This window comes from Heterodontus francisci, chromosome 20, assembly GCF_036365525.1.
Source record: "Heterodontus francisci isolate sHetFra1 chromosome 20, sHetFra1.hap1, whole genome shotgun sequence".
Lineage (NCBI taxonomy): Eukaryota > Metazoa > Chordata > Chondrichthyes > Heterodontiformes > Heterodontidae > Heterodontus > Heterodontus francisci.
Window position 1 is genome coordinate 43,712,717 of NC_090390.1, and position 25,239 is coordinate 43,737,955.

Sequence of the window (25,239 nt, forward strand, 5' to 3'; positions counted from 1 at the left end):
TTTTCACATGCCCGAGTAATGACTAGTGCTTCTTTTTCTATTGCTGCATATAGTGTCTCTGTCTGACAAAGCTCCTGACGCATAGAATATCGGTCTACAGGAACCATCAGGTAGCTCATTAAAAAGAATGCCTCCTAACCCAGGTGAGGAGGCATCTGCCACTATCATCGAAAGTAGCATAGGGTCATAGTGTACCAAGATGTTTGGTGATATAAGCATCTCTTTTATTTTCTTGAATGCTTGCTCCTGGTGGGAATTCCAACACCATGCTTGCTGTTTTCTGAGGAGTTGCCGCAGTGGATCAGTTATCTGTGTAAAGTGAGGTAGAAACTTTGCTAATTGGTTTACCATTCCCAGGAATCTCTGGAGTTGCTGAACAGTCGAGGAGAAGGAAATTCTGTAATGGCCCTTGTCATCTGTGGATCTGCCATTATGGCTTATCTGCTCACTATGTGTCCCAAGAAATGAATTGAGGTCTTGGAAAATTTGCACTTTTCGTTCAGAGTAAGTCCTGCGTCTTGAAGTCTCTGTAGAACCGTTCAAACTCTTGGTCATGTTCCTCTACTGACTGCCCATGTTTCAGGATGTCATCTGCGTGACAAATAAATCCTCTGAGTCCTTCTAAGATGTTGGACATAGACCTTTGAAAGATCTCTGGTGCGGAAGTTATTCCAAACGGTTACCTATTGACACAAAATCTCCCAAAAGGCATTATAAATGTAGTCAGTAATCTTGAGGTCTCATTTAAGGGTACCTGCCAAAACACACTATTGGCATTGAGCTTTGTAAACATGGTGCTCTGAGAGAGTTTCGCTAAGCGGTCTTCAACTATGGACATGGGGTGAATTTCACGCACCAATGCTTTGTTGAGCTGTATTAAATCCACGCAAATATGCAGAGTTCCATTCTGTTTTGGGACAGGAACCATGGCCGAACACCACTCCGTTGGCTGTGTTACAGGAGAGGTAACACCCATTCTTGTCATCTCTTCTTGAACTTAGCTTGATAATTGATGAGGTATCTTTTTGGATGTAAAGACACACACTGGCCTGGCCCCTTCCTTGAGTGTGATTCTGTACTCCGTCTTGAGTCTGCTGAACCCTGTGAACAACTTTGGGTATTCTGCTTGGAAGCGATTCTTTACCTGTTTGCTTGACTTCCTCTATCTTCTTGATCAAATGCAGGTCTGAGCATGCTTTTCTATTCAATAAAAACAATTCCTAATAATGCAGGACATATTAGGTTTCCACAATTTGTCTTCCTTTGTGTTGGAGAGTTGCTTGCAGTTTGTCTTTTACTCTTGGTTATGTCCCACCTGGACCATGCAATTGTGTATCCGCTGGTTGTAGGCAATGTCTCATCAACCATGGCTCTTGGTCTGACAGAACTGCGACCAGTTTAAAATTCATGAGGTGTCCATTTACTTAGATGTCCGCTGTCCAGAATCTTTGATTTGGATGATTTATTTCTCCTAGGAAATCTCCTGGTGTTTTATCATCTGAATACTGATGCACTTGCATGAAAGTCTTCTGCTTTGCACTCTTGAGTGAAGAAGTTTTGCTCTAGTACATTGTTTTAAAATCTTGCAGGCTTGAATGGAGGTTTTCGAGGGGTTTAAGGGATTTCCTGCACTTTCCAACCTTTCCCTTGTTTTCCCTGGTGCTGAAACTCGGACCCGATCGCTGGACTTAGATGTACCGATGCAGACCCCACGCTTCTGTCATGCAGTTTGAGAGGCTGTAGGGCTTTCTCACTGACTGTCCATTGTCTATGGCTATGGAGCAGCTTCTGAGTTCATTGCAGTCCCCCGACTAGATCTGCTGTTTACCTGTTTACCATGAGGTAGGAAGATCTCCAAATTTTCTTGGTCGTTTTAACCAGTGCCACCATGATGTGTGTTGTTGTTACATTTAGTAACATAACGGACATTCTGGAGAAAGTCTCAGACTTAGGATAAGGTCAACTAAGAACTGGTTATGATTTACATAATACTATATACACTCTCATCAAGCCTCCTAAGCTAGCATCCTTCGTGCTGCTCTCTCTTCTCTCCAGCCTAACCTCATGTGACTATGACATCATCACCCTTACAGTGGGAGGGGTTGCTCTCACTGTTTTTAGCATTAACCCTTTACATCCGTATACTACAATTGGCATGCTGAACACAATGATTCCGCTGCCTGAACCACTCTGGAGGAGCCCTGCAGTACCCAGCAGAGCAGGTATCAAGACTAGTGGTTGACTGTTGCTTGCTGAACAACCCTGCCCTCCTGAGGGGAATGCCTTTGCCAACGGCTACATGGTGAACAGCTGAGGAGCAAGGGTATCAGAATGAGCAGGAGGAAGAAGAGGAAGAGAAAGGGAGGAGGCAACCTGCCTGGGCGGGAAGAACTAATTCGAACAGGATGTCAATAACCCCAACCCCAATTCTCTATTTACCAACATTCCCATACCTTCCCTTCCTTCTGTCACTGACCATTCGAGTGTCAGTTTGGCCACAATGCAAAAATAAAAGCCACCACAAAACAAAACATTCCAAACCAAATGTTCAAGTGAAATTGTGTCTTATTACATTAAAAAAACTCAACTAATCACCCTTGAGCATTCCCTTAGTGCCTGTCATGCAGGTGCCCTTGCCAGTCCTAGTGCTCCTACGGAACATAGCTGGTGGAAGGCTGCTGACTTTCAGTGGAAGAGACAGCAGATGGCCTTAGATGACAACCTCAAGCAGCTCCAGGCCCAGAAGTCCCAGCTGACAATTGCATCATCTCGGTTTGGGCGGCAGAGTCTGGGCTGTCTGCCTGACTTGCAACAGCAAGGGTACTGGCTGAATAGCAGGGGTGGGAGGACAAATGCTGTCTTCCTGAGAGAGGACAGCCAGTTCATAATCCTTGGAGCCACTGCCAGTCCTCTGGGGTTGCTTGTGCTGCAATGGAAGCTGCGACATCAGCCATCAGGCTATGTCCACAATTGTACAAACAGAGTTGGCCACAACATCCACACTGGAAAGGATGGGCTCCAAGCTCTGCACAAAGCTCTGTACCAAGTTGATGCTAGACTGCTTCATGCTTCTTGACATTGACGGCAGGCTTTCTAACAGGCCTGCCAATGCACCAAGCATTTTGTTGTGTATACCCATCAGCGTTCTTCTGTAGGCTACTATATTGTAGTCCTCATCTCGAGTTCTCTGCAGTGGAACCCATGTGTGACCTCACCCTCTGGTGAGCTTACACCTGTACTGTCCTTGCCTCTGCCCTGACTGCAGCACCATCATGCCCAGAGTCCCACTATTAATCTATCCTTTAAGATATGTGCAGTGTCAGTATCTGAGCTTGTGGCTGCGAGTGTGAAATCAAATGACGGTGCTATGCCTTCATCATCACTGTCTTCTTGCTGTTCTTCCAATGCATGGCCAGTTTGCATCTCTTGGGTATCTGAAAGGAGAAAGGTACAAGGGTAAGGTCACAGTGTGGGGATGAGGGGAGGGCAAGTAAGAGGTGTATGTTTACATCATCTGCAGTTTGTAAATAAGAATAGAGTGTGGGACGAGGAAAAGGTGGTTTGAGAGAACGAGGATTAGGTCTGAGGATAGCAAGCCCAACAAGAGACGGGTGGTTCTGAGCTTAGTTGTAGGGAATGAAGCTGGGCAGATGGAAGGGGTATCAGTTGGGCAGCACTTTTCTGGAAGTGATCATAATTCAGTTAGATTTAGGGTAGTTATGGAAAAGGACAAATATAGACCAGGAATTAAAGTTCTCAACTGGGGAAATGCTAATTTTACTAAGCTGAGATGTGATTTAACTGAAGTGGACTGGAAACAGCTACTTGAAGGTAAATCAGTGCCAGATCAATGGGAGACATTCAAGGAAGAGATAATGAAGGTTCAGAGCAAATATGTTCCCTTAAAGGAAAAAGGTGGGGCTAACAAATCCAGAGCCCCCTGGATGTCAAGGGGCATAAAGGAGAGAATAAAGAAAAAAAGGGAAGCTTATGACAGGCTCAATACTGCCAAAAACCTAGGAGTATAACAAGTGTAGGAGTGAAATTAAAAAGAAAATTAGGCAAGCAAAAAAAAAGGCATGAAAAAATATTGGCAAGTAAAATCAAGGAAAACTCAAAGATTTTTATAAATACATAAAGAGCAAGAGGATAACTAAAGAAAGAGTAGGGTCTATTAGGGACCATAAGGGTAACCTCTGAGTGGAGGCGGAGGATATGGTTATGGTTCTTAATGAATACTTTGTGTCTGTTTTCACGAAAGAGAGGGACAATACAGACATTGCAATCATGGAGGAAGAGTCTTAAAAATTAGATGAAATTAGCATAGTGAAAGAGGAAGTATTAAGGCGTTTCACATCTTTGAAAGTGGATAAATCCCCAGGCCTGAACGAAATGTATCCTAGGCTGTTAAGAGAAACAAGAAAAGAAATAGCTGAGGCTCTGACCATCATTTTCCACTCCTCTCTGGCTGCATGTGTGGTGCCAGAGGAATGGAGGACAGCTAATGTTGTACCATTGTTTAAAAAGGGAGAAAGTGATAGACTGAGTAATTACAGGCCAGGCAGTCTAGAGGGAAAATTATTGGAAAAAGTTCTGAGGGACAAGATAAATTTTCATTTAGCGGATTTATCAAAGACAGTCAGCATGGGTTTGTTAAGGGAAGGTCATGTCTGACTAACATGATTGAATTTTTTTGAGGAAGTAACAAGGAGGGTCAATGAGGGTAGTGCATTTGATGTTGTCTATATGGATTTTAGCAATGCTTTTGATAAGTTCCTACACGGCAGACTTCTCACGAAAGTAAAAGCCCATGGGATTCAAGGCAAAGTGGCAAGTCGGATCCAAAACTGGCTCAGAGGCAGGAAGCAAAGAGTAATGATTGATGGGTGTTTTTGTGACTGGAAGGCTGTTTCCAATGGGGTTCCACACACACTTATCTCTCTAAAATAACCATCCTATCGAAAAAAATAATCTCAGCTCACTGCAGAGAGGTTTCTTCTGAAAGGAACATGATCCTGGATCCTTTATCACTGCGTTGCTGATCAGTATGGCGTTGTCTATGCCCAATTTACCGTCTTTTGATGTACATTCAGAGCCATCATCTGTATCCCCACGATGGCAAAAGTGGCTGCGACATTTCAAAGACGTGATGGCAGGTTTCACAATCACAGATGACACAAGGAAAAAGGCCTTACTTCTGCACGATGGAGGTGAAGAACTAGAAGATATCTTTGAGACACATACACCTGAGCAGAATGACTACAACTCAGCAGAAAATGCACCAACGACCTACTTCACACCCAATAAAAACAAATACAAAACTATTGTCTTCTGACACACTAAGTAAGAAGCAAACAAGACAATTGATCAATATTGTATGCATTTGGGGCAACTAGCAACCAAATGTGACTTCGGTGATGCTGAACATGTCGAACGGGAAATCAAAACACAAATAACAGAAGGTTGTCTCTCCAGTCAACTACGCCGTAAAATACTCGAGAAAGACAGAAGACTATCAGAGCTGTTGGAGTTAGCAAGATCACTATCGCTCTTAGAGTTCAGAGCTACTGGAGTTGAGGCTCACAGTAACTACCATACTCCAAGTTCAACTCCTGTGAACAGTATTCATCGCTCATGCGCCACGAAACCACCTGCAAAGTAACAACAGCCATCTTACAAACAGAGTTGCGACACATCCAAAGAATGTTTCCACTGTGGCGGTGCTTACCCACACCAGACAGAGTGCTCTGCTACTGGTAAACAGTGCAACACCTGTGGAAAGCCCAAATACTTTGCTTGTGCTTGTCGCCCATCAGCAAAATCAACTACTAAGACCAATGCTGGGTGCCAAATATAAGTACCACATCAAAAGGGCAAGAGAATGTAAGTAGAGGGGGATGACCCTGAACCTACTTTTGAGTTCTCTCTCAGACACAGCAAACAGCCACGTGTGACTGTGACCATTGGCTGCTCGGATATAGATGCTCTCATAGACACAGGAGTGCCTGTCAATGTCATGGGAGACAAAACATTCAAAAAATTCAGGATTGTCCCATTCTCTGCAAACCAGAGAACATGAAAATTTTCCCTTACAACAGTGATAAACTGCTGAAAACTCTCGGAACTTATGAAACGCGTCATTCTTCATAGCACTGAAAACACCATTCGCAAGCATTGAATCCAATTCAGACATCGACACCTCAGATGACAAACATGAACCAAATGAGACTACATCTGATGTCAGATGGTATCCTACTCGTGAGAGAAAATGCCCACCATACTTAAGTGACTATGTTACAAAATGAACTATTTACATTTAAGTTTAATGTTTAGAGCTTTAGAAACAAACCATTGAAACAGGCTATGTCTTTCATTTACTAAGAAGAGGAGGGATGTAGTATTGTAGTGTTTTGAAATTGCAATTGCATTTGCCTTGTAGATTCGAGAGGCTGTTGTAGAATACACATGCTAGCAAAGAGAAAGTGAAACTAAGACAGAATAAAAGAGAAGCCTTTATGTTCAGCTGCTGAAGTCTTTGTCTCACACTTTCGGCATCATATCTTATTCCAAATTCAGCTAAATCTCACTTAAGTCCCAAGGACATCACAGACTCGAGAATTTTAGTTATAAGGAAAGATTGAATAGGCCAGGGTTGTTTTCTCTGGAACAGAGGAAGCTGAGGGGAAACCTAATTGAAGTGTATAAAATTATAATGGGTCTAGATAGAGTGGATACGTAGACCCTATTCCGCTTGGTTGAGGGGTCCATAATCAGGGGGCAGATATATATAGGGTAAGAGGTAGAAGGTTTTGAGGGGATTTGAGGAGAAATCTTTTCACTCAGAGGGTGGTGGGGATCTGGAACTCACTGCCTGAAAAGGTGGTAGAGGCAGAAACCCTTGTAATATTTAGAAGGTACATGAATATGCACTTGAAGTGCCCTAACCTCCAAGGCTACAGACCAAGAGTTAGAAAGTGGGATTAGGCTGGACGGCTCCTTGTTGGCTGGTGCAGACATGATGGGCCAAATGGGCTTCTTCTGTGTTGTGAATTTTTATGATTCTATGATTTCCATAATACTGTCATCTTCGATGGTTTCGGCCCTGCCGCTGGCCACAGTCTCAGAAATGGGGATCCCAATAGTGGACAACATTGTCTCCTCCGTGTGTGTCAGGACATGGAGGCACGCTTACTCTTCCAGTTCACTCCTGCTGCCTCCAGTTGTGTGACAGCTTGTCCTGCAAGAAAGATGGAAGTGTGTAGGTGAGTGTCATGGAATCAGTTTGGCTGCTGTAGTTGAATAGCTGGCAGTGTGTGTTAATTGTATATCAATTGGATGTTTAAGTGTAGTCAGGTGGTAGGCATTAATTGAGGACTCACCTGAGCTCATTTGTATAGGAGCAGACTAAAACTGTGGTTGTTGGATTGGAGGTGCATGATATGTAATGCAAAGATTAGGCTCCCGTTCTATCCTTCACTGCCTGGCTATCTGAGTTCTGACAAAGTGAGGTGTGGGGGTGAGGCTTGCAGCAGTGCTAAGTTTGTGAGAATACAGTGTAGCATATGAATGTTAGGTATAAGCCCTGATTAATAGAGATTGTTGATAGGTATATGATGGGGGTGTGGCGATTTGAGCAGTGTCTGAAGCTACTGGTGCAGTCAGTGGTTTATGGCATTTGAAGATGCATTCACTGACCTTGACCAGTCATGTGAGGTCATTGAACGTCTTGCCATTGCATCCAAATCCTCGGGGCTTGATTTCTGGCATTGGCCTCCAAGGTTATCCGCTACCACTGACTTTTGACCGTTAGTCTGGAGGGCCTCCTTCCCCTCTGCAGATGCAGGACATCTCTGTTCCTGTCCACGTCTTCCACTAAGGCCTTTAGTGTAGCATTCAACAAGCATGGAACCTTCTCTCTCCCATGTTGTGCATTCCTCATTCTTTCCCAGGTCAGATTCTCTTCTACTATGGCTTCTAGCACCTGCTCCATCCACAATGCACCTCCACTATAGGAGGCAACTCTATCTTTTTAATCCAAATTCCCCACTTTATTTTCATATCCCTTAATGTCTTTGCTTCTCAACAAGCATGTCCCTTTTAAAGAGCAGTCCATAGCTCAGAACATCCCACTCACCTATCTGAAGGAAGAATGTCTACAGGCAAAAAGGAGCTGAAGAGGTTTGTCGGCACTGCAGTATTGTTAATACTGTGAGGTTTTGCTATAGATCGCTTCTGTGGCTTTCAGTGGAAGAGACTTTCAGGAGTAAATTCAGAAATTATGAAAAGATTCCTTACTTGATAATTCCATACCTATTTTCTATCATTGAATTAAAGTAAATCAAGTACATTAAGTGTAGGATGAAAATGCCAGAAGCATTGTGTAAAATATTGCCAAGGCTGATGGATTAACCCTTTCAATCATAAATACAGTTTCAAGGACATTTGGTGTGGCAAATGACAGTGGAATGACTGACAAAGGTCTGAATGTCAAATCATGACGCTACCCAATTTGTACTTCTACTGTCATTAAATAAATTGCAAATTAGTGCAAAAGTTAAAAATAAAAGGAGTGGAACATACCAATCAGTGACACTCCATCGTGTTCTGATGAATCCTTTTCTGGACCATTTACACTGTAAATACAAAAAAAAGGAAGATGTCAATTTTACATTGTAAAGAGGAACAAGGTACAATCTTCACAGTGTGGAAACTGAGTCGGAGCATTAGACATGAGCTTGTTTCCCTTCCCAAACAAATCCTGAGCTATCAGAGATATTGTATATATCATTTATAACACAAGCTCAGTGGAAGACTAGCAAAATGCAGTGGAAAATTACTGAACCAGAAAAGAAAAGGCATTTGATTTATTTGCTTGGCAATAATTTATCTTTAGTTATAAATCACTGTAATCACGCGCAGTTCATTCCACTAGATGGAAGGAAAGTAACAGCTCGGCAAAGAAATTAATCACCCCACGCTCACTACATTTAGAGAAGATGCAACCGCAACATAGCTCAACACAAACATTCACACAAAACTGACAAGGAGAAGGGGAGACTCATTTTGTACTGTCAAAATATTGTGCATTACTCCAGAATTCTGCAGGATCAAAGTTTAGCATAACTATGAGATTCACAGCCCACTTGGCACCTTCCTCATATCCTGTAGCAGTTAAAAGGTCAAAATTCAAACTGTTTGCAAGCACCACCACTTAATTTAAGAGAAACACAAATTGAAGATGAGAGACCTGAGATGTTTTTCAACCAGCAACTCAGGGATAAAGAACAAATCTGTAGTCATTTAGTTCCGTCAATTGGGCGGTACAAGTAGGTTCCTTTCAGAAAACCCATGTTCATGTGATCACCTCTTGGTATGAACTTTTCTTCAGTTCATCAGCTTGTTAGCAATTGATTCCACAAATGCACCAGGTTTAGACATTAATTCTGTATTTGAGTGAGTCACACATACATATGGATAAAGTATAGTTAGTATCATGGAAACCTGTTATAAAGATCAATTGACCAGTAGACCAAATGATCAGTATAACTGACTGACCAGTATATCAGAAGATAGCAATCGTGTATACTGGTAATCCTGTGATCCATAGCCTGAGCTGTACTGCTGAGTAGTGGTGCCTGGCAGTCACTGACACTTTATTGATTAAATAGCTGCTCAGCCTCCCATTCTGATGTCCTGGTCAGAATATTAGTGCTGTAAAAAAGATTGTTAGTATTTTTATTTTACTATTTCCCTCAACTCAAGACTGACATTCTGAGTGCAGCACTACTCAGCTGCTTAAGGTGCTGGTGACTGCACAGCAGCGTTGCACCAAGTTCAGTTCAGCCATCATCCCTGTGCTCGCTGATCTACATTGATGAATGGTCACAGACCTGAAACGTTAACTCTGCTTCTCTCTCCACAGTTGCTGCCAGACCTGCTGAGTATTTCCAGAACTTTCTGTTTCTATACCTAGATTTTAAAATTGTTTTCAAATTCCTCCCTGGCCTCCCCCCTCCCTATCTCTGTAATCTCCTCTAGCTCCACAACCCTCTGAGGTATCCGTAATTCTGGCCTCTTGAGCATCCCCAATTTTAAACGTCCCACCATTGATACCTGGGCCTGAAGCTCTGGAATTTCCTCCCTCAACCTCTCCGCCTCTCTACCTCACTTTCCTCCTTTAAGACACTTCTTAAAACCTGCTAGCTTTTGACCATCTGCCCTATTATCCCCTTACATGGCTCAGTGTCATATTTTGTTTTATAATGCCCTGTGAAGCACCTTGGAACATCTTAATATGTTAAACGTGCTTTATAAATACAAGTTTTTGTTGTTGTATGCCTCATCCTCTGCTGCTGGCCAACTTCTCAAATGTTTTCCCAGAAGGCTTCCCTGCCTCCATTTTCCACAAATCACAATACATTGGCCAGAATTTCCCCCCCCCCCACCCAAACGAGCGGGCTGTTGGTGGGGAGTGGGGGGGGTGGTGGTGGGGCTGCCCGTTCCCGATCCCAATCCCTCCCGCCCCAGTTGCAATTTTACACGGGGTGGCGGCAACGACAAACGGCCCGCCCACCCCAGGCCAATCAGGGCCCTTAAGTGGCCAATAAACTGGCACTTAAGGTCTCCTCCTGCCGCTGCAGGTATTTTACTCTCGGCAGCCGGACAGCAGAAACCAGTCGGTCTTCTTGTGGGCTGGTGGTGAACCCTCCTGATCGGGAACCCTGTGGCCCACGGAGGGCTGCTGCTGAAGTCCCAACCACCCCCAGTGCACAAGATTCCCCTGCCCCCCCACAACCGACCTCCCTTGCCTCACTGAGGCCCGACCGATTGTCCCTGGCAAGGCCTTAAAAACTTACCTGTCTTACAGGGCCATCCTTCATCTTGATTGCGACAGCTGGGTATAGTCCCAGCAGTAGCCACCGCTCTGGTGGCACAGCTAGGACTAAGAGCTGTCGGCCCGCTGATTGGCCGGCAGATCCATTACGCAGGACCTCCTGCTTCAAAGAAGTGGAAGACCCGCCCAAGACCAATTAAGGGCCTGCAGAGCGTAAAATCCTGGTCTGGCTCCCCAGGCCCGTTGGAGGTGGGCTCACTACCGACTTTTCGGCTGGTGGAAGGGGCCTCCCGCCCAACGAAAAATTCCAGCATTGAATGCCATGTCTCACATCCTCACCCAAATCAAACTTTGCGTTTTCATTTCCCTATGTTTACCATGCTCAACTGGCTACCTGTGTCACTGTCTTCTCAATGACTGCATTTCACATTAGATGAGAAACCGATCTAACAAACATTGATTGTGTTATTTATTCAGTTATGTGTATAACACGCAGTTATTTTTGAATGTGATCAACAGTCATTCAAATTTATGAAGTCTTGGTAACCATTCCCAGGAATATTTAAGGAGATGGATCTTTGAGTCGAGAGTCAGTTCAGAATTTCCGAGAAGTATAGTTCTGATGAGCACAAGTCTCACTGCAAAGCTAAAATACAACAGCGCTGCTGTCACATTCTCTGCAGCTGCTTTTTTTTTTCTCTCTCCTGTAGTTTCTGTATGGTTATGTATAAATTCATTTAAAGTTAATGCTGACTATGCTGACAGATGAAATATTTTTCCGTACCAAGCTCTTTCAAGATTTGGCATAGAATGAGTCAGATACAAGATAAACCTGACAATGGTAAAGGAAAAAATGGCAAATTTTAAATTGCTGTATTTAAAAGCTACTTACAAAAGAGTTTAGCATTTAGATTGCAACCTTTCATTGGTTTTCTTTCAAGCAGCTAGATAGCTCTGTGTATATAAATGTATATGACCATTAATATGTTGTAAATGTGTGTATATTACTGTTAATATGTTGTAAATATGTATATATTGTTAATATGCTGCAAATATATATGTGTATACATCATTGCTGTTATTTATTCACTTGGTCAGTTTTTGTGAAATAAATTTTCTTAATAGTTTAAACCTAAAGTGAGTTCCGACATTGGAATCTCTACAGATTATTAAAGTCCCCCACCATGGCTGCAGTGTGTACTATCTACAGGAAACACTGCAGCAACTCACTAAGACTTCTTCAACAGCATCTCCCAAACCCACAACCTCCACCATCTAAAGAAGAAGGGCAGTCGGTGCATGGGAATGGCATCACCTCTAAGTTCTGCTCCAAGTCACATACCATCCCTACTTGGAAATATTTTGCTGTTCCTTCATTGTCACTGTGTCAAAATTCTGGAACTCTACCTAACTGCATTGTGGGAGTACCTTCATCATACAGAATACAGCAGTTCAAGAACAAGATCCACGGCCACCTTCTCAAGGGCCAGTAGGGATGATAAATAAGTGCTGGCCTACCAAGCAATGCCCATAATCAAATTAGAGACAGAGAGCGAGAGAGAAGAGCACCGGGGCAGCGGAGGTTTAAAAAGCACGCTAAAAGCCCAAAGTCGGCGACCGTAGACAGGGACAGAGCGAGACAGAGAGAAGCAGGGGGGGGAGTGGAGGTTTAAAAAGCGCGTCAAAAGCCCAGAGTCGGAAACCGAGACAAAGTGAGAGAGAGAGGAGCACAGCAGGAGTGGAGGTTTAAAAAGCGCGTCAAAAGTGACATCAGAGTGGCGTCACAATCAACAGTGAGAGCAGGGAAACAGAGAGCCGCCAGGGTGAGTGTACAGGTAAGTTTTTAATTTAATTTAATTTAATTTAAATCAAACATAGCATCAAACATCAGAAGCAAGCAAGTAGGTGATTGGGTTGGGAAGAAGCTACTTGTTTTGTGAGTATCTGGTAAGTGATTAAGGCCCATTCTAATCCTACCGTTTAAAGGAACTAGTGGTAAGCTTAATAAAATATATTAAAAAAAGGAAAATAAAATAAATAATTGAATAAAATAATTAAGTAGTTAATTAAAACACATTAAGAATGGCAGGACAGGTGATGTGTCATGGCTGCAGCATGTGGGAGCTCCTGGATGCCAGTGTGATCCAAGGCAAACACGTCTGCAGTAAATGTTTGCGGATCGAAGAGCTTCAGCTCAGAGTCATTGAACTGGAGGCCGAGCTGCAGACACTGCTACACATCAGGGAGGGGGAAAGTTACCTGGACATTTTCTACCAGGAGGCGGTCACATCCCTTAGGATAGGGTCTTCTGATTTGGTCAGTGGTCAGGGACCGGAGAGTGTGGCTGCAGCACATAAGAGCAGGAGTGCAGGAGCCTCAGCCTTTGTGATTGTCCAACAGATTTTAGGTTCTTTCAGCGTGTTTGGATGTGAGTGGGGACTGCAGGGTGGATGAGCAACCTGACCATGGCACCATGGTACAGGAAGTCATTCAAGTGGAGGGAGAAAAAAGGAATGTAGTGGTAGTAGGGGACAGTATAGTTAGGGGGATTGATAATGTTCTCGGCAGCAGAGAGCTGTTGCCTGGCTGGTGCCAGAGTTAAGGACATCTGCTCAGGGCTGGAACTTAAAGTGTGGGGGAGAGGATCCCGTCATCGTGGTCCATGTAGGTACCAACGACATAGGCAGGACAAGGAAAGCATAGTCAGTATGAGGAGCTAGGCGCCAAATTAAGAAGCAGAACCTCAAAGGTAATAATCTCTGGATTATTACCTGAGCCACATGCAAATTGGCATAGGGCAAATAAGAATAGAGAAATTAATGCGTAACTCAAAGACTGGTGTGGTAGAAGTGGGTTCCTGTTCATGGGGCACTGGCACCATTACTGGGGAAAGTGGTGGCTGTACCATTGGGACGGTCTACACCTGAACCATGCTGGGGCCGATGTTGTAGCAAGGCGCATAACTAGGGAAGTAGAGAGGGGTTTAAATTGAATAGTGGGGGCAAGGGATCCATTTTGGGAAGATATGGTAAATCAAGGAGTAGAGACAAGGCAAGAGAGAGAGGTATTAACATGGGAAATGATAAACAGACTGTGACAGGAAGGGACAGAGTGTACTAATCTAAGAGTAAATCAACAGACAAGGCTAGAGGTTACAAAAATAATAAAAGAACAAAACCAGAGGCTCTGTATCTGAATGCACATAGCATTCGAAACAACACAGATGAACCGAGAGTGCAAATAGAAATAAATAAGTATGATCTGATAGCCATTACAGAGACATAACTGCAGGATGACATAGATTGGGACCTGAATATTGAAGGGTACATGGCGTTTAGGAAGGACAGGAAGCTAGAAAAAAGTGGAGTGGTAGTTCTGTCAATTAATGATGGTATTAGCGCAATAGAGAGGGATGACCTAAGTTCAGGAGACCAGGGTGTAGAAACAGTTTGGGTAGAGATGTGAAATCATAAAGGCAAGAAGTCACTTGTGGGAGTGGTGTACAGGCCACCTAACATTAACCACACTGTCGGACGGGGTATAAAGGAAGAAATAATGGCAGCTTGTGAGAAAGGTACAGCGATAATTATGGGAGAATTTAACCTACATATAGACTGGAAAAATCAGATGGGCAGAGGTAGCCTAGCTGAAGAGTGCATAGAATGCTTTCGGGATAATTTCTTGGAACAATACGTTATAGAGCCAAACAGAAAGCAGGCTATACTAGACCTGGTATTGTGCAACGAGATAGGATTAATTAATGACCTCATAGTTGAGCCGCCACTAGGTAGCAGCAATCATAATATGATTGAATATTACATTCAGTTTGAGGGAGAGAAGAGTGGGTCCAAGACTGGTATTTTGAACTTAAATATGGGCAATTATGAGGGCATGAAAGCAGAGCTAGCTAAAGTGAACTGGCAAATCAGGTTAAGGGATAGGTCAATAGAGATGCAGTGGCAGACATTTAAGGGGATATTTCAGAATACACATTTCAACAAGAAAGAAAAATTCTAAGGCTGGGACCCACCATCTGTGGTTAACTAAAACAGTTAAAGAAAGTATCAAACTTAAAGAAAAGCCTATAATTGCGCACAGATGGAAGGCAGATCAGAAGATAGGATATAAAAAACAGCAAGGAATGACAAAGGTTGATAAGGAAGGTATAATTAGAGTACAAGAGAAAGCTAGCAAGAAATATAAAGACAGATAGTAAGAGTTTCTATAGATATTTTAAAAAGAAAAGAGTTAACAAAGTGTGCATTGGGCCGATAGAAAGTGAGTCTGGGGAATTAATAATGGATAATAAGGAGATGGCAGATGAATTGAACAGATATTTTGCATCGGTCTTCACTAGTGAGGACACAAGCAACATCCCAGTATTAGTTGGAAGTGGAAGGGAGGGAGCAACTCAAGAAAATGACAATCACCAGAGAAGTGGTACCAAACAAATTGCTGGAGCTGCGGGCTGACAAGTCCCCGGGTCCTGATGGGCTTCATCCGAGGGTGTTAAAAGAAGTGGCTAGTGAGATAGCTGATGCGTTAGTTTTACTTTTCCAAAATTCCTCAGGGGAAAGTTCCATTAGATTGGAAAATAGCGAATGTAACTCCTTTATTCAAAAAGGGAGCGAGACAGAAAGCAGGAAACTACAGGCCAGTTAGCTTAACATTTGTCTTAGGGAAAATGTTAGAAGCTATTCTTAAAGACGTTATAGCAAGGCATTTAGAAAAATTCAAGGTAATGAGGCAGAGCCAACATGGTTTTGTGAAAGAGAAATCATGTTTAACTAAATTATTGGAGTCCTTTGAGGGAGTTACATGTGCTGTGGAAAAGGGGAACCGATGGGATGTATTGAACTTAGATTTCCAGAAGGCATTTAGTAAGGTGCCACATCAAAGGTTATTGCAGAAAATAAAATCTCATGGTGTAGGGGTAACATATTGGCATGGATAGAAGATTGGCTAGTTAACAGGAAACAGAGAATAGGCATAAATGGGTAATTTTCTGGTTGGGAAGATGTAACGAGTGATGTGCCACAGGGCTGGGACCTCAACTTTTTACAATTTATATAAATGACTTAGATGGTTGCTAAATTTGCTGATGACACAAAGATAGGTAGGAAAGTAACTTGTGAACAGGACATAAGAGGGCTACAAAGGGATATAGATAGGTTAAGTTAGTGGGCAAAGATCTGGGAAATGGAGTAAGATGTGGGAAAGTGGGAAATTGTCCACTTTGGCAGGAAGAATAAAAAAGAAGCATATTATCTAATTGGTGAGAGATTGCAGAGCTCTGAAATGCAGAGGGATCAGGATGTCCTAGTGCATGAATCACAAAAGGTTGGTATGCAGGTACAGCACGTAATTAAGAAAGCTAATAGAACGTTATCGTTTATCGCGAGGGGAATTGAGTACAAAAGTAGGGAGGTTATGCTTCAGCTATACAGGGCATTGGTGAGACCATATCCGGAGTACTGTGTACAGTACTGGTCTACTTATTTAAGGAAGGATGTAAATGCCTTGGAGGCAGTACAGAGAAGGTTTACTAGACTAATACCTGGAATGGGTGGGCTGTCTTACGAGGAAAGATTAGACAGGCTAGGCTTGTATCTGCTGGAATTTAGAAGAGTAAAAGGCGACTTGATTGAAACATATAAGATCCTGAGGGGTCTTGACAGGGTGGATGTGGAAATGATGTGGGAGAATCTCCCTTGTGGGAGAATATAGAACTTGGGGTCACTGTTTAAAAATAAGGGGTTGCCCATTTAAGACAGAGATGAGGAGAAATTATTTCTCTCAGAGGTTCGTGAGTCTTTGGAATTCTCTTCCTCAAAAGGCAGTGGAAGCAGAGCCTTTGAATATTTTTAAGGCAGAGGTCGATCGATTCTTGATAAGCAAGAGGGTGAAAGGTTATCGGGGGTAGGTGGAAATGTGGAGTAATCAGTTTAGCCGTGAGCTTATTGAATGGCGGAGTGGGCTTGAAGGGCCTAGTGACCTACTCCTGCTCCTAGTTCGTAAGTTCCTAAATTACAAACAAAAGGCGCCTCACCAAAGCTAACCCTTTACTCCTAATGAAAAGAAGGCCATGGAAACATTAGATCCAGCAGTCGAAAGGGGGATAGGAGATTGATAACCCAAATTCATGGCTAGTGTTTGATTCTTTGCTTTTCATTTCATATCTCCTTATTTGCTCACTCCTCCACTCTCCCACACACAGATTCACTCTATTCACACACGTCTGTAGCCATGCTGAGAGATTGCCCAGTAGCAGGAGAAAAGCAGGATGAATGTGATTCCTCTTAGATTGATGCTAGCACCAGGAGCCATCCATCCATCTTACTGCCTCCTCCCACTGGGGGAACACATAGAAAAAGCACATTTAGAAGGTTAGTAAGTTGAAGAATCACACCATAAACTTTTACTAAGTGTTATCAGTGAAGCAAAACACACTGAATGCCTTTGCCCAGACAATGCAAGGGTTAATAATAGTTGACTGGGTTGACTGATCTTGAAACGTGTCCTAGCAGTTCTTTCTGTGTGTGGCAGATCAGGGTGATTGAAGGAAAATGATGTCGCATTGAGGGGTCTTGGAGTACAGCTGGGCCCAATTGCAGCAAGGTTTAATTTGGTACTTTTGGTCACTGGAAGTATAAGACACTGCTCATGGCTCTTGCTGAGTGGAACATAGGAACAGGAAAAGTAACTCAAATCACCTTGAGCCTGTTCCACCATTCAATTAGATCATGGCTGGCCTGTATCTTAACTCCATCTACCTGCCTTGGTTCCATATCTATGAACAACCTTGCCTTACAAAACTACATCCACTCAGTCTTGAAATTTTTAATTGACCTAGCTTCAACAGCTTTTTGTGGGAGTGAGTTATAGATTTTCATTATCCTTTGAACTGTTCTTTGCTCAGGCAATTCTTCTATTTCATGATCACGCTCATCATCTTACTCTGCTGTCTGTCCCATGGCTCTGCAGGACACTGCAGGCTCTACTGTAGCACTCCCAATAATCTCTCCTGCACCACTCACTAGGATATATCCAGGCATCTGAATCAAAGTTTGAAGATATCAAAGATGTGAGTGTCTAATAGTATCCATCACTTCAGGTCTTCACATTCTGCCAAAACATAACTGTTAACGTATACAGAATGATGGCCACAATGCCACAATAGGACAATATCCAACTTTTTCAAAGTAACTTAATAGAACAAAATATCATTAGGTGACCATGCATATATATTAGGACTATTGTTTTGCTTTTATTGTTAAACTAGAAACAATAAAATATGCTCTACATATAGCCTGCATCCTAATACATTTCCGTAAATCTTCCAATGTTTGAGGCTGCTGTAAATATATTTTCCAAATTCTTTTTCTTAACTTCAAAAACAGATGTTGGGTATTCCTTTAAAGCAAAGTGTTGAACGCCATTGCAGTTCCAGGAATTCCACTTCAAGAATGCATTAACAAATGATCTTCAAGTGTTGCCATGCACTTAGCCACCTCATCACAAATTAATCTCCATTGGAAATGAATACCTAGGTGTTATATAGTGGATTAAATACTACAAAGTTGTGTATAATTGTTCCTGGCCAAATCATACCTTAGAATTTCTAAAAAAAAAATAACTCATACAGCAGGACCCAGTAAATAGACAATACATATAATATTAAGAATGTTTAATCTTTTGGTAAACATGAGATGATACAGTGGTTTTAGGCATGTCACATGCAATGTCATGTTAAAGTAGCCCTCAGGCTAAAAAAAGCTCTTACTGACCTTTTAAAGAACCTCCATAAACATCACCTACATAAATACATCAGCTACATGGGGTAAAACCTCTACGGAACATCAACAAGGAGACAAAGGTTACAGAGGGCTAATGTCAGAATGCACTGTGAGTAATAACTAATGCTCACAACTTTGATTGATAATGTCCATGCAATGTCTCAATTCATCTTTTCTATCATTTTGCTGAGGGAAACCATATCAAATTAAACAGCAACACAGCAGGATTGATTCCACTGAACAAAGCAAGCAGGGAAAGAGACATAGGAGGAAGTGCCAATGGCTCTGTCAAGAATTCATACCTATTATTAAGAAACAGCATGAATGTGAGGGAGATTGAGGAGGCACAGCAAGCAGATACAATGATTTAAATGCATAATAAAAGGCTGAAACTTAATGAGCAATGGGTATACTTTGCATCACACCTTCAACAATGCATCCAATCTGTGCGAGCAGGAGGAAGCATTGCAGTAACAATGTCAGTTGCTACAGCAAGTCCCAGTGCTCCATTCCCAAGTATGGCGAATAAAACAACCCTGTCGAGCTGAGCAATCAGAAATAATGCATCATGAAGTGAGAGGAAAGGAGATTTACTTCCCACAATCCCACCATATTGAAGACAGTTAAAACAATTCCAGACTGCCATTGCACCACTATTGATGCAGCAAGGCGGAACTTTCCACCCAATACGTTCATCTGCCTTGAGAATGAAGATCATTCTCAGCAACTAGATTGTTGACATTTCCGACAGTGGTGATGTGCCTTTGAAAAGCCCTACTGTCATTGCAAAGGAGCCTTGAGGAACATTGGGCAGGGAATTTAACCACATCAACCTGAAACTTAGCCTTCTTGGCACCAAGATAAAGAAGCTTCGAGTCGACAAATGGTGGAGTAACAGAAAAGAACTGGCCACAGGGTGGACAATCTGCAGTCATGTACAGAACATGATTAAGGACACCACACTAGATTTCCGTTACAGGATGAGATCAATTGATGTTTATTTTCCCATTCATGTGATTATTCAGGAGGCAGGATCTCTGGTAACTTCTTGGGAGAAAAGTATGCTCTTAGAGTCTATATGAAGCTGGCTGTTTCATGTATATTTATCCAGGCCCAGAGCTTGTTCTTGAGGGACATGACTGGTGTCTAACTCTGCTGGCCTGATCCAAAAGGCAATGACAGTCAAAAACAAGGATATCTGAAAGTTCTTGGACGGTATTTATGTCTTTGAGAAAAGTGAGACTGCAGCAGAAACATAAAAGATTAAAGTTGCTCTCATTCAGCAAGCCAGAACAGTGAGAGAAAAGGATATTCGCAAATTCCTGGGCGGCATCTATGCGAGTGCAAAGAGCACTGTTGTTCCACAGTTCACTGAATAACACTCAGCTCTTTCAGATACTCAACTCCTTCAGAAAGTAACAGTTGAATAACTTTTATGGACTGAGAAAAAATACCTTCACCTGGCTGTGACTTCATTACAAATCCTACAAATGGGTCATTTAAATAATAGGCGAAGGAACCCAAGCTTGAAGCAGAGCAACAGGGGGGAGCTCATCGGAATCTACGGGCTGGATTTTAAGAGCCCACCGCCGATCTCGTGGAGGGGGCGGACTGTTCGTCCCTGGCAATGGCGTCAGCTGCCTGTGCACAAGCGCTGCCGCCATTTTTAAAGGCAGGCAGCCCTGCCCCTAATTAACATTTTTAAAGACAGACCCCCCACAAAATTAAATAAATAAATTTCTAGTGCCCCTTTCCCACCCCCCCAATAATAATTACGTTAACTATTTGCCCTCCCCCCCCAAAACACTTACCTTTAACATCTGACTTTTACCCCCCAAACTACACAAAGTTTACAGTTCATCCATTCCCGCCATCCACTGCACCCATTACGTTGATGTGACCCCGCCCCCCCCCCGTACTGTAAATCTAACTTCCTCCCCCCTTCCCTACCAATGTGATGCCGTCTTTCCCCAGATGGGGATTTGAAGGCGCGGGAGAGCCGGCTGTCACGCCAAGGATCACAGCGGGCCCTCAACATCGCAGATAAGTGTATGTTAATTCATTCATTTTATTGATTTGAATATTTTAGTTGTGGTCCCATCGCCCAGCAGCGGAGGTGAGGGGGAGCCGCCATGGAGCCTCGCTGCTGCCATGTGGATCGGGCCGGGCCCTCCCAGCGTCAAGGTCTGTGGCGGGCCTCATCTGGAGCCACCTTCAGGCACTCCCACCACAGAACCCAACGCCTGGGGGAGAACAAGATCCAGAGTTAGGAGTGGAACCCTGCTGCTCAAAAAGGGGGACCCAGAGGCCTGAATCAGGCCAAGTAACAAGTTTGGATTTCTTCTTATCCTTTCATAAGTCAGAGGACTGTGAGGGGTGACAATCAATCCCTGTGGGATCGATTACTGTTCACTTCCTCAGTGACAGGGCTTTCAATAGGCCTAAAACAGAACTTATTAATACAAGACCTTCCAGGGATCTATTTGCCGAAATTCCTCTGGTGGCTTGCAAACACCAGCAGGCAGATTCCAAAACTGCTGCCAGAGCATAAGGGGGCAGACAGAAGGTGGCCCACCACAATCCACCCATTTCCCACCACACCACATTGCAAATTACCAATTTCTTGTGAATGGGGGATTCAGGTTCAGCTCTGTTTCCTGACCTCTCACTCAAATATATTTGTAATACCATTTGTACCCTTTTTAAAAATGTGGCAGCAGTTGGGTGCAAGTTTGTGAGTTATTTATTAACTCGCAAATGGTCCTATGTCATGAAGCAAATCAGACGAATACCAGACATCTCACATTAAGATAAAAATTCCAGAAATTCACCTTGGTTAAGTTGTTGAGAGGATGTTTACAGGCACCTATGAGTAATAGGAATGCCATTTTGTGGTATCCAAATAGCTTTTTATTCAAGGATATTTGATAATTGATTCTGACACAAGCAAGATTTAAAAAACATAATTTTAACGTCTCCTTCTGTGCTGTAATCATTCTATGATAATCAGGAAATCATCCAAAATATACCAGATCTTAACTTTGAGTCATTTTATTTCTGTCTGGAGTAAGAACAGCAAAAATCCAATATTCCGGAAGATAAAACAACAACAGGTCTAATGAGGATGATGAAAACAAAAGTGAACAAGATGGATAAACTTTACCAAGAAGCATTGCCCAATTAACTTTCATTTCTCAATCTGCTTATGCATCAAATTAATAATGTTGGATATATCAGGTGATGCTGGTCACATCAGTGGATATAATTAATAGCAACAGATTCATACAGCCACACAAATTGTTGATTAGATACACTCCAAAAACTGAAAATGTCATGCAGAATGAAATCATGCCTCCTGCCCAGCCAAAGTTCAAGGTTTAAATTTATGAACATTACGTTACAGTTCTGTTGCCTAATCTGTAACTAAAGACTGTATAAAGAATAAAATACTATCACAGATTATAAATAGTATAATTTCTTGCTATAATTATCATCATATCTTGCTTCCTGCTTATTCAGCTTAATGCAGATACAATGATACTGAATACAGTTAGTGGTGACCCCTCATTATGCTAAAAATACCAGGGCATTTATGAACAATGATTCACATCAGATTGGTGTGAGCACGAGGCTAAGCCAGCTGCTTAAATTAACGTCAAGCTAGGTTATTTACAAACAATGAACTCATCCAAGCTCATTATTGCTATTACATTATGGCATGAATGATAAATTTCATTTTATGAATGTTCAAGATTTAAAAATAAACCAAAAACATATTTTAAACAGTGGACAAATTGCTATGTGCACAAATTCGATTATTTATTAACAGAGCTCCTTTTAATCTTTTTCATATTTATCATGTCATAAAGCATCCAGCACAAATTTATAAATTGAGTTGAATTAGAATTTTCAGAGACGTTCCACGAAGAATGGATGTTAGCTCACATTATTTAACAATTAGTCCTCCCCTTTTAGCAGTTCCACTGGTAAGAATATCATTGTTGAACAATAAGAAAATATAAACAAGTCCTTTGTTTGTTCTATTTTAAAACTAATTTTAATTTAAAGTGAGTCTGGGTATTAATGGATTCATGTAGAGTATTCTCTCCACTACCACTCCCTCACCCCTTGCACTCTCTCCTTCAAAATTGATTGTGAAAATTTCATGGATGTCTATCTCTCCAAGATTAAATTCATCCATGCAACTGTCTTTCTCACTGTCATCCCATCCTCTGCCCTTGCTCATGATAGCCACTCACTCTAATCCCCTCTCCTCTGCAATTTCTCTGCCAATATCTGGGCTCACTTCTTCCACGAGACCTATCTCCTGCTCCTTTAATTCTCTCCCCACTCAGCTCTTGACCACTTAATTACGACACCTAGCCTCCATTCTTCCTGACACTGTTAACAACTCTCTATCCAAAGGCACTGTCCCGCTGCCTTTCAAAACTGTTGTCATCATGCCCTCCATAGAAAACTGACCCATGACTCATCTGTCCTCTCCAACTAATATTCCACCTCTAAGCTCTCTTCTTTCTAAGGCCCTTCAATGTGCCATTACCTCCAAGTTTCACGGCCATCCATCCAAACGTTCATGCTCAAAACCTTCTGATCTGGCTTCTGCCACTCACTGACACTGCCCTGCTAAAAATCACAAGTTATGGCCTCTGTGACTGTGACCATGATTTTTAATCCTTTATTGTTCTCTGTACAGAAATTGACATGATTATCATGCCACCATTGCCGCTCGTCTCTTAACCAGTTCCATTGGCCTGCCCTTCCTTCCTGCCTGTAAGGGACATCCTGAGATTAAAATGCACAAAATAAATGCAAGGTGTTTTGTGCTCAGTCTTGGCTCCCAAGAACCTGCTCATTGAAGCTGAGGGCCCAAGGCCACATTGTAATGTCCAAGCTCAGAAAGGGTGCAATTATTATTCCTCCAACCAACAGACCAGTTAATTAAAATCCAATGTCTGAAATATCTGCTTCAGTGCACTGAGTCACTGATGCATATGTGGAAGTTCTCTTGCACTAGCAAGGCACTTTGGGGAATGGAGAAACATAGAAGACCAATGAGGGCAACCTTGGGCCAGTGTAGAGAGGTGGCCAGGGCAGTCAGTGTGAACTCCAGGATCCCACTCACTGTATCTCAGTGCACAAAGATTAGTCATTTTACTAGGTCAGGAAAGGTAAAAGGAGTCAGCCACACCATCTAAGAATGCACTCTACTACACACTGAAAACTGACAATGATCTCCCTCACACTGTGCTAAAAGTGCTCCAATTGTTACCAATGTAATTTAAACCCTCAGCCTTCACCTAGGATGGCAGTTTTATATGACAAATTAAGACTCAGCATAAGTAAGTTGGAAATAATGCAAAATGGGATGCCTGACATCACCATGTCATTACTTCCTCATTTACATGTAACTATCCATAAATATCATACGCCAAGATTGAGAATAAAAACTCAGGCAGGCAAAAAATAGTGGGCTGGAACCAATAAGACCCAGTTACAGCCCCATACATATAATTAAACACAGTATATCCAGGCTATCCTGTCCTCCAGTAGAGCTGACTACCTAGTCATTAGAACGGCAAGGGTGGAAGGGTATTCTGTTCAACAGTTTGTTGATGCAGCAACGCACTGTACAAGGAATGACAAGACACAAGTTCTCAGCAGCAGTTTTCATATTAGATTTCGAACTTTGGCCAGGCTATGAAGACAATCATATTGAGCTAAGCATAAATGCTTCCCTGTGACAAGGGAATAATATGAAAAAGAAAACTGATTGGAAAGACACTCATGTGCCTCTTAGTGGTTATTTAGAAAGTTACAGAAGCTCAAAAACAAAGCTTTTTTGGCAGAGAATAGTACGTGTTGTGGGGAACCAAGAAAAGAAAATTACTGAAAAATCCTTCTGGATCTGAACTTTGCCCCTGCCTGTAGTACAAGTAATACAACTGAACTGACAAACCTGAGATCTAACACAATCTTTTCCTGCAGCTTTCCTTTACTTCCTCAGTTTCATAAAACATTCAAAGTTGATGCAGAGAAATGGCCCCACAAATGTTTTTTTTCAGTAGCTCGCTTCATAGTAATCCATCTTTTTGATGGCTATTACTGAGAGGGGTGGGAGGGGGTTCGGTATAATTTAGAGCTGGGATTACCAATCAATTTAGCAACACTGAGTGTAAACTGGGCTTATATTAGTCTTCCTTGAAACCTTTCATCAGTCTGCAGTGTTAAATAAAAATGGAAGTGAAAAATCCCATGTAGTGCAAGTCAGTGTCCCTTCTTTGCACAGCAGATGGATTATATACAGGCTGTTTCCTTTATTAAAAGATGACATAAATCACTATTGAGAAACTAGGGACCCCTACAAGGTTATCCCTGTACAGCTTTGTTCATGAAAGGTTCACATTAAAGCATTAGTGAAATTAATTCATCTTTCATAAGAGCTTTGAGCAGTATCTATGATGTATGATAACAACCAATTTCTCACTACTGGCAAAAATTATTCAGGTCTGATAGACTACACAAATCTGTTCGTTTTAAATAGCCTAACATTATCTCAAGTGCTGGTCCCAAAGGCATCATTTGAAATTC

The 25,239-nt window shown here is 42.3% G+C and overlaps 1 protein-coding gene and 1 pseudogene across 1 annotated transcript in view; one reads left to right on the forward strand and one right to left on the reverse strand.

Annotated features, from left to right (window-relative positions):
- The window catches only part of inpp5a (inositol polyphosphate-5-phosphatase A), a 621,533-nt gene that overhangs the window by 206,041 nt on the left and 390,253 nt on the right, over positions 1 to 25,239 (reverse strand). Inside the window, exon 7 of the mRNA XM_068052673.1 lies at positions 8,581 to 8,633. Coding sequence (XP_067908774.1) covers positions 8,581 to 8,633 — 53 coding nt within the window. The remainder of the gene's footprint in view (positions 1 to 8,580; positions 8,634 to 25,239) is intronic.
- On the forward strand, positions 19,338 to 20,009 carry LOC137380932 (large ribosomal subunit protein uL6-like; annotated as a pseudogene).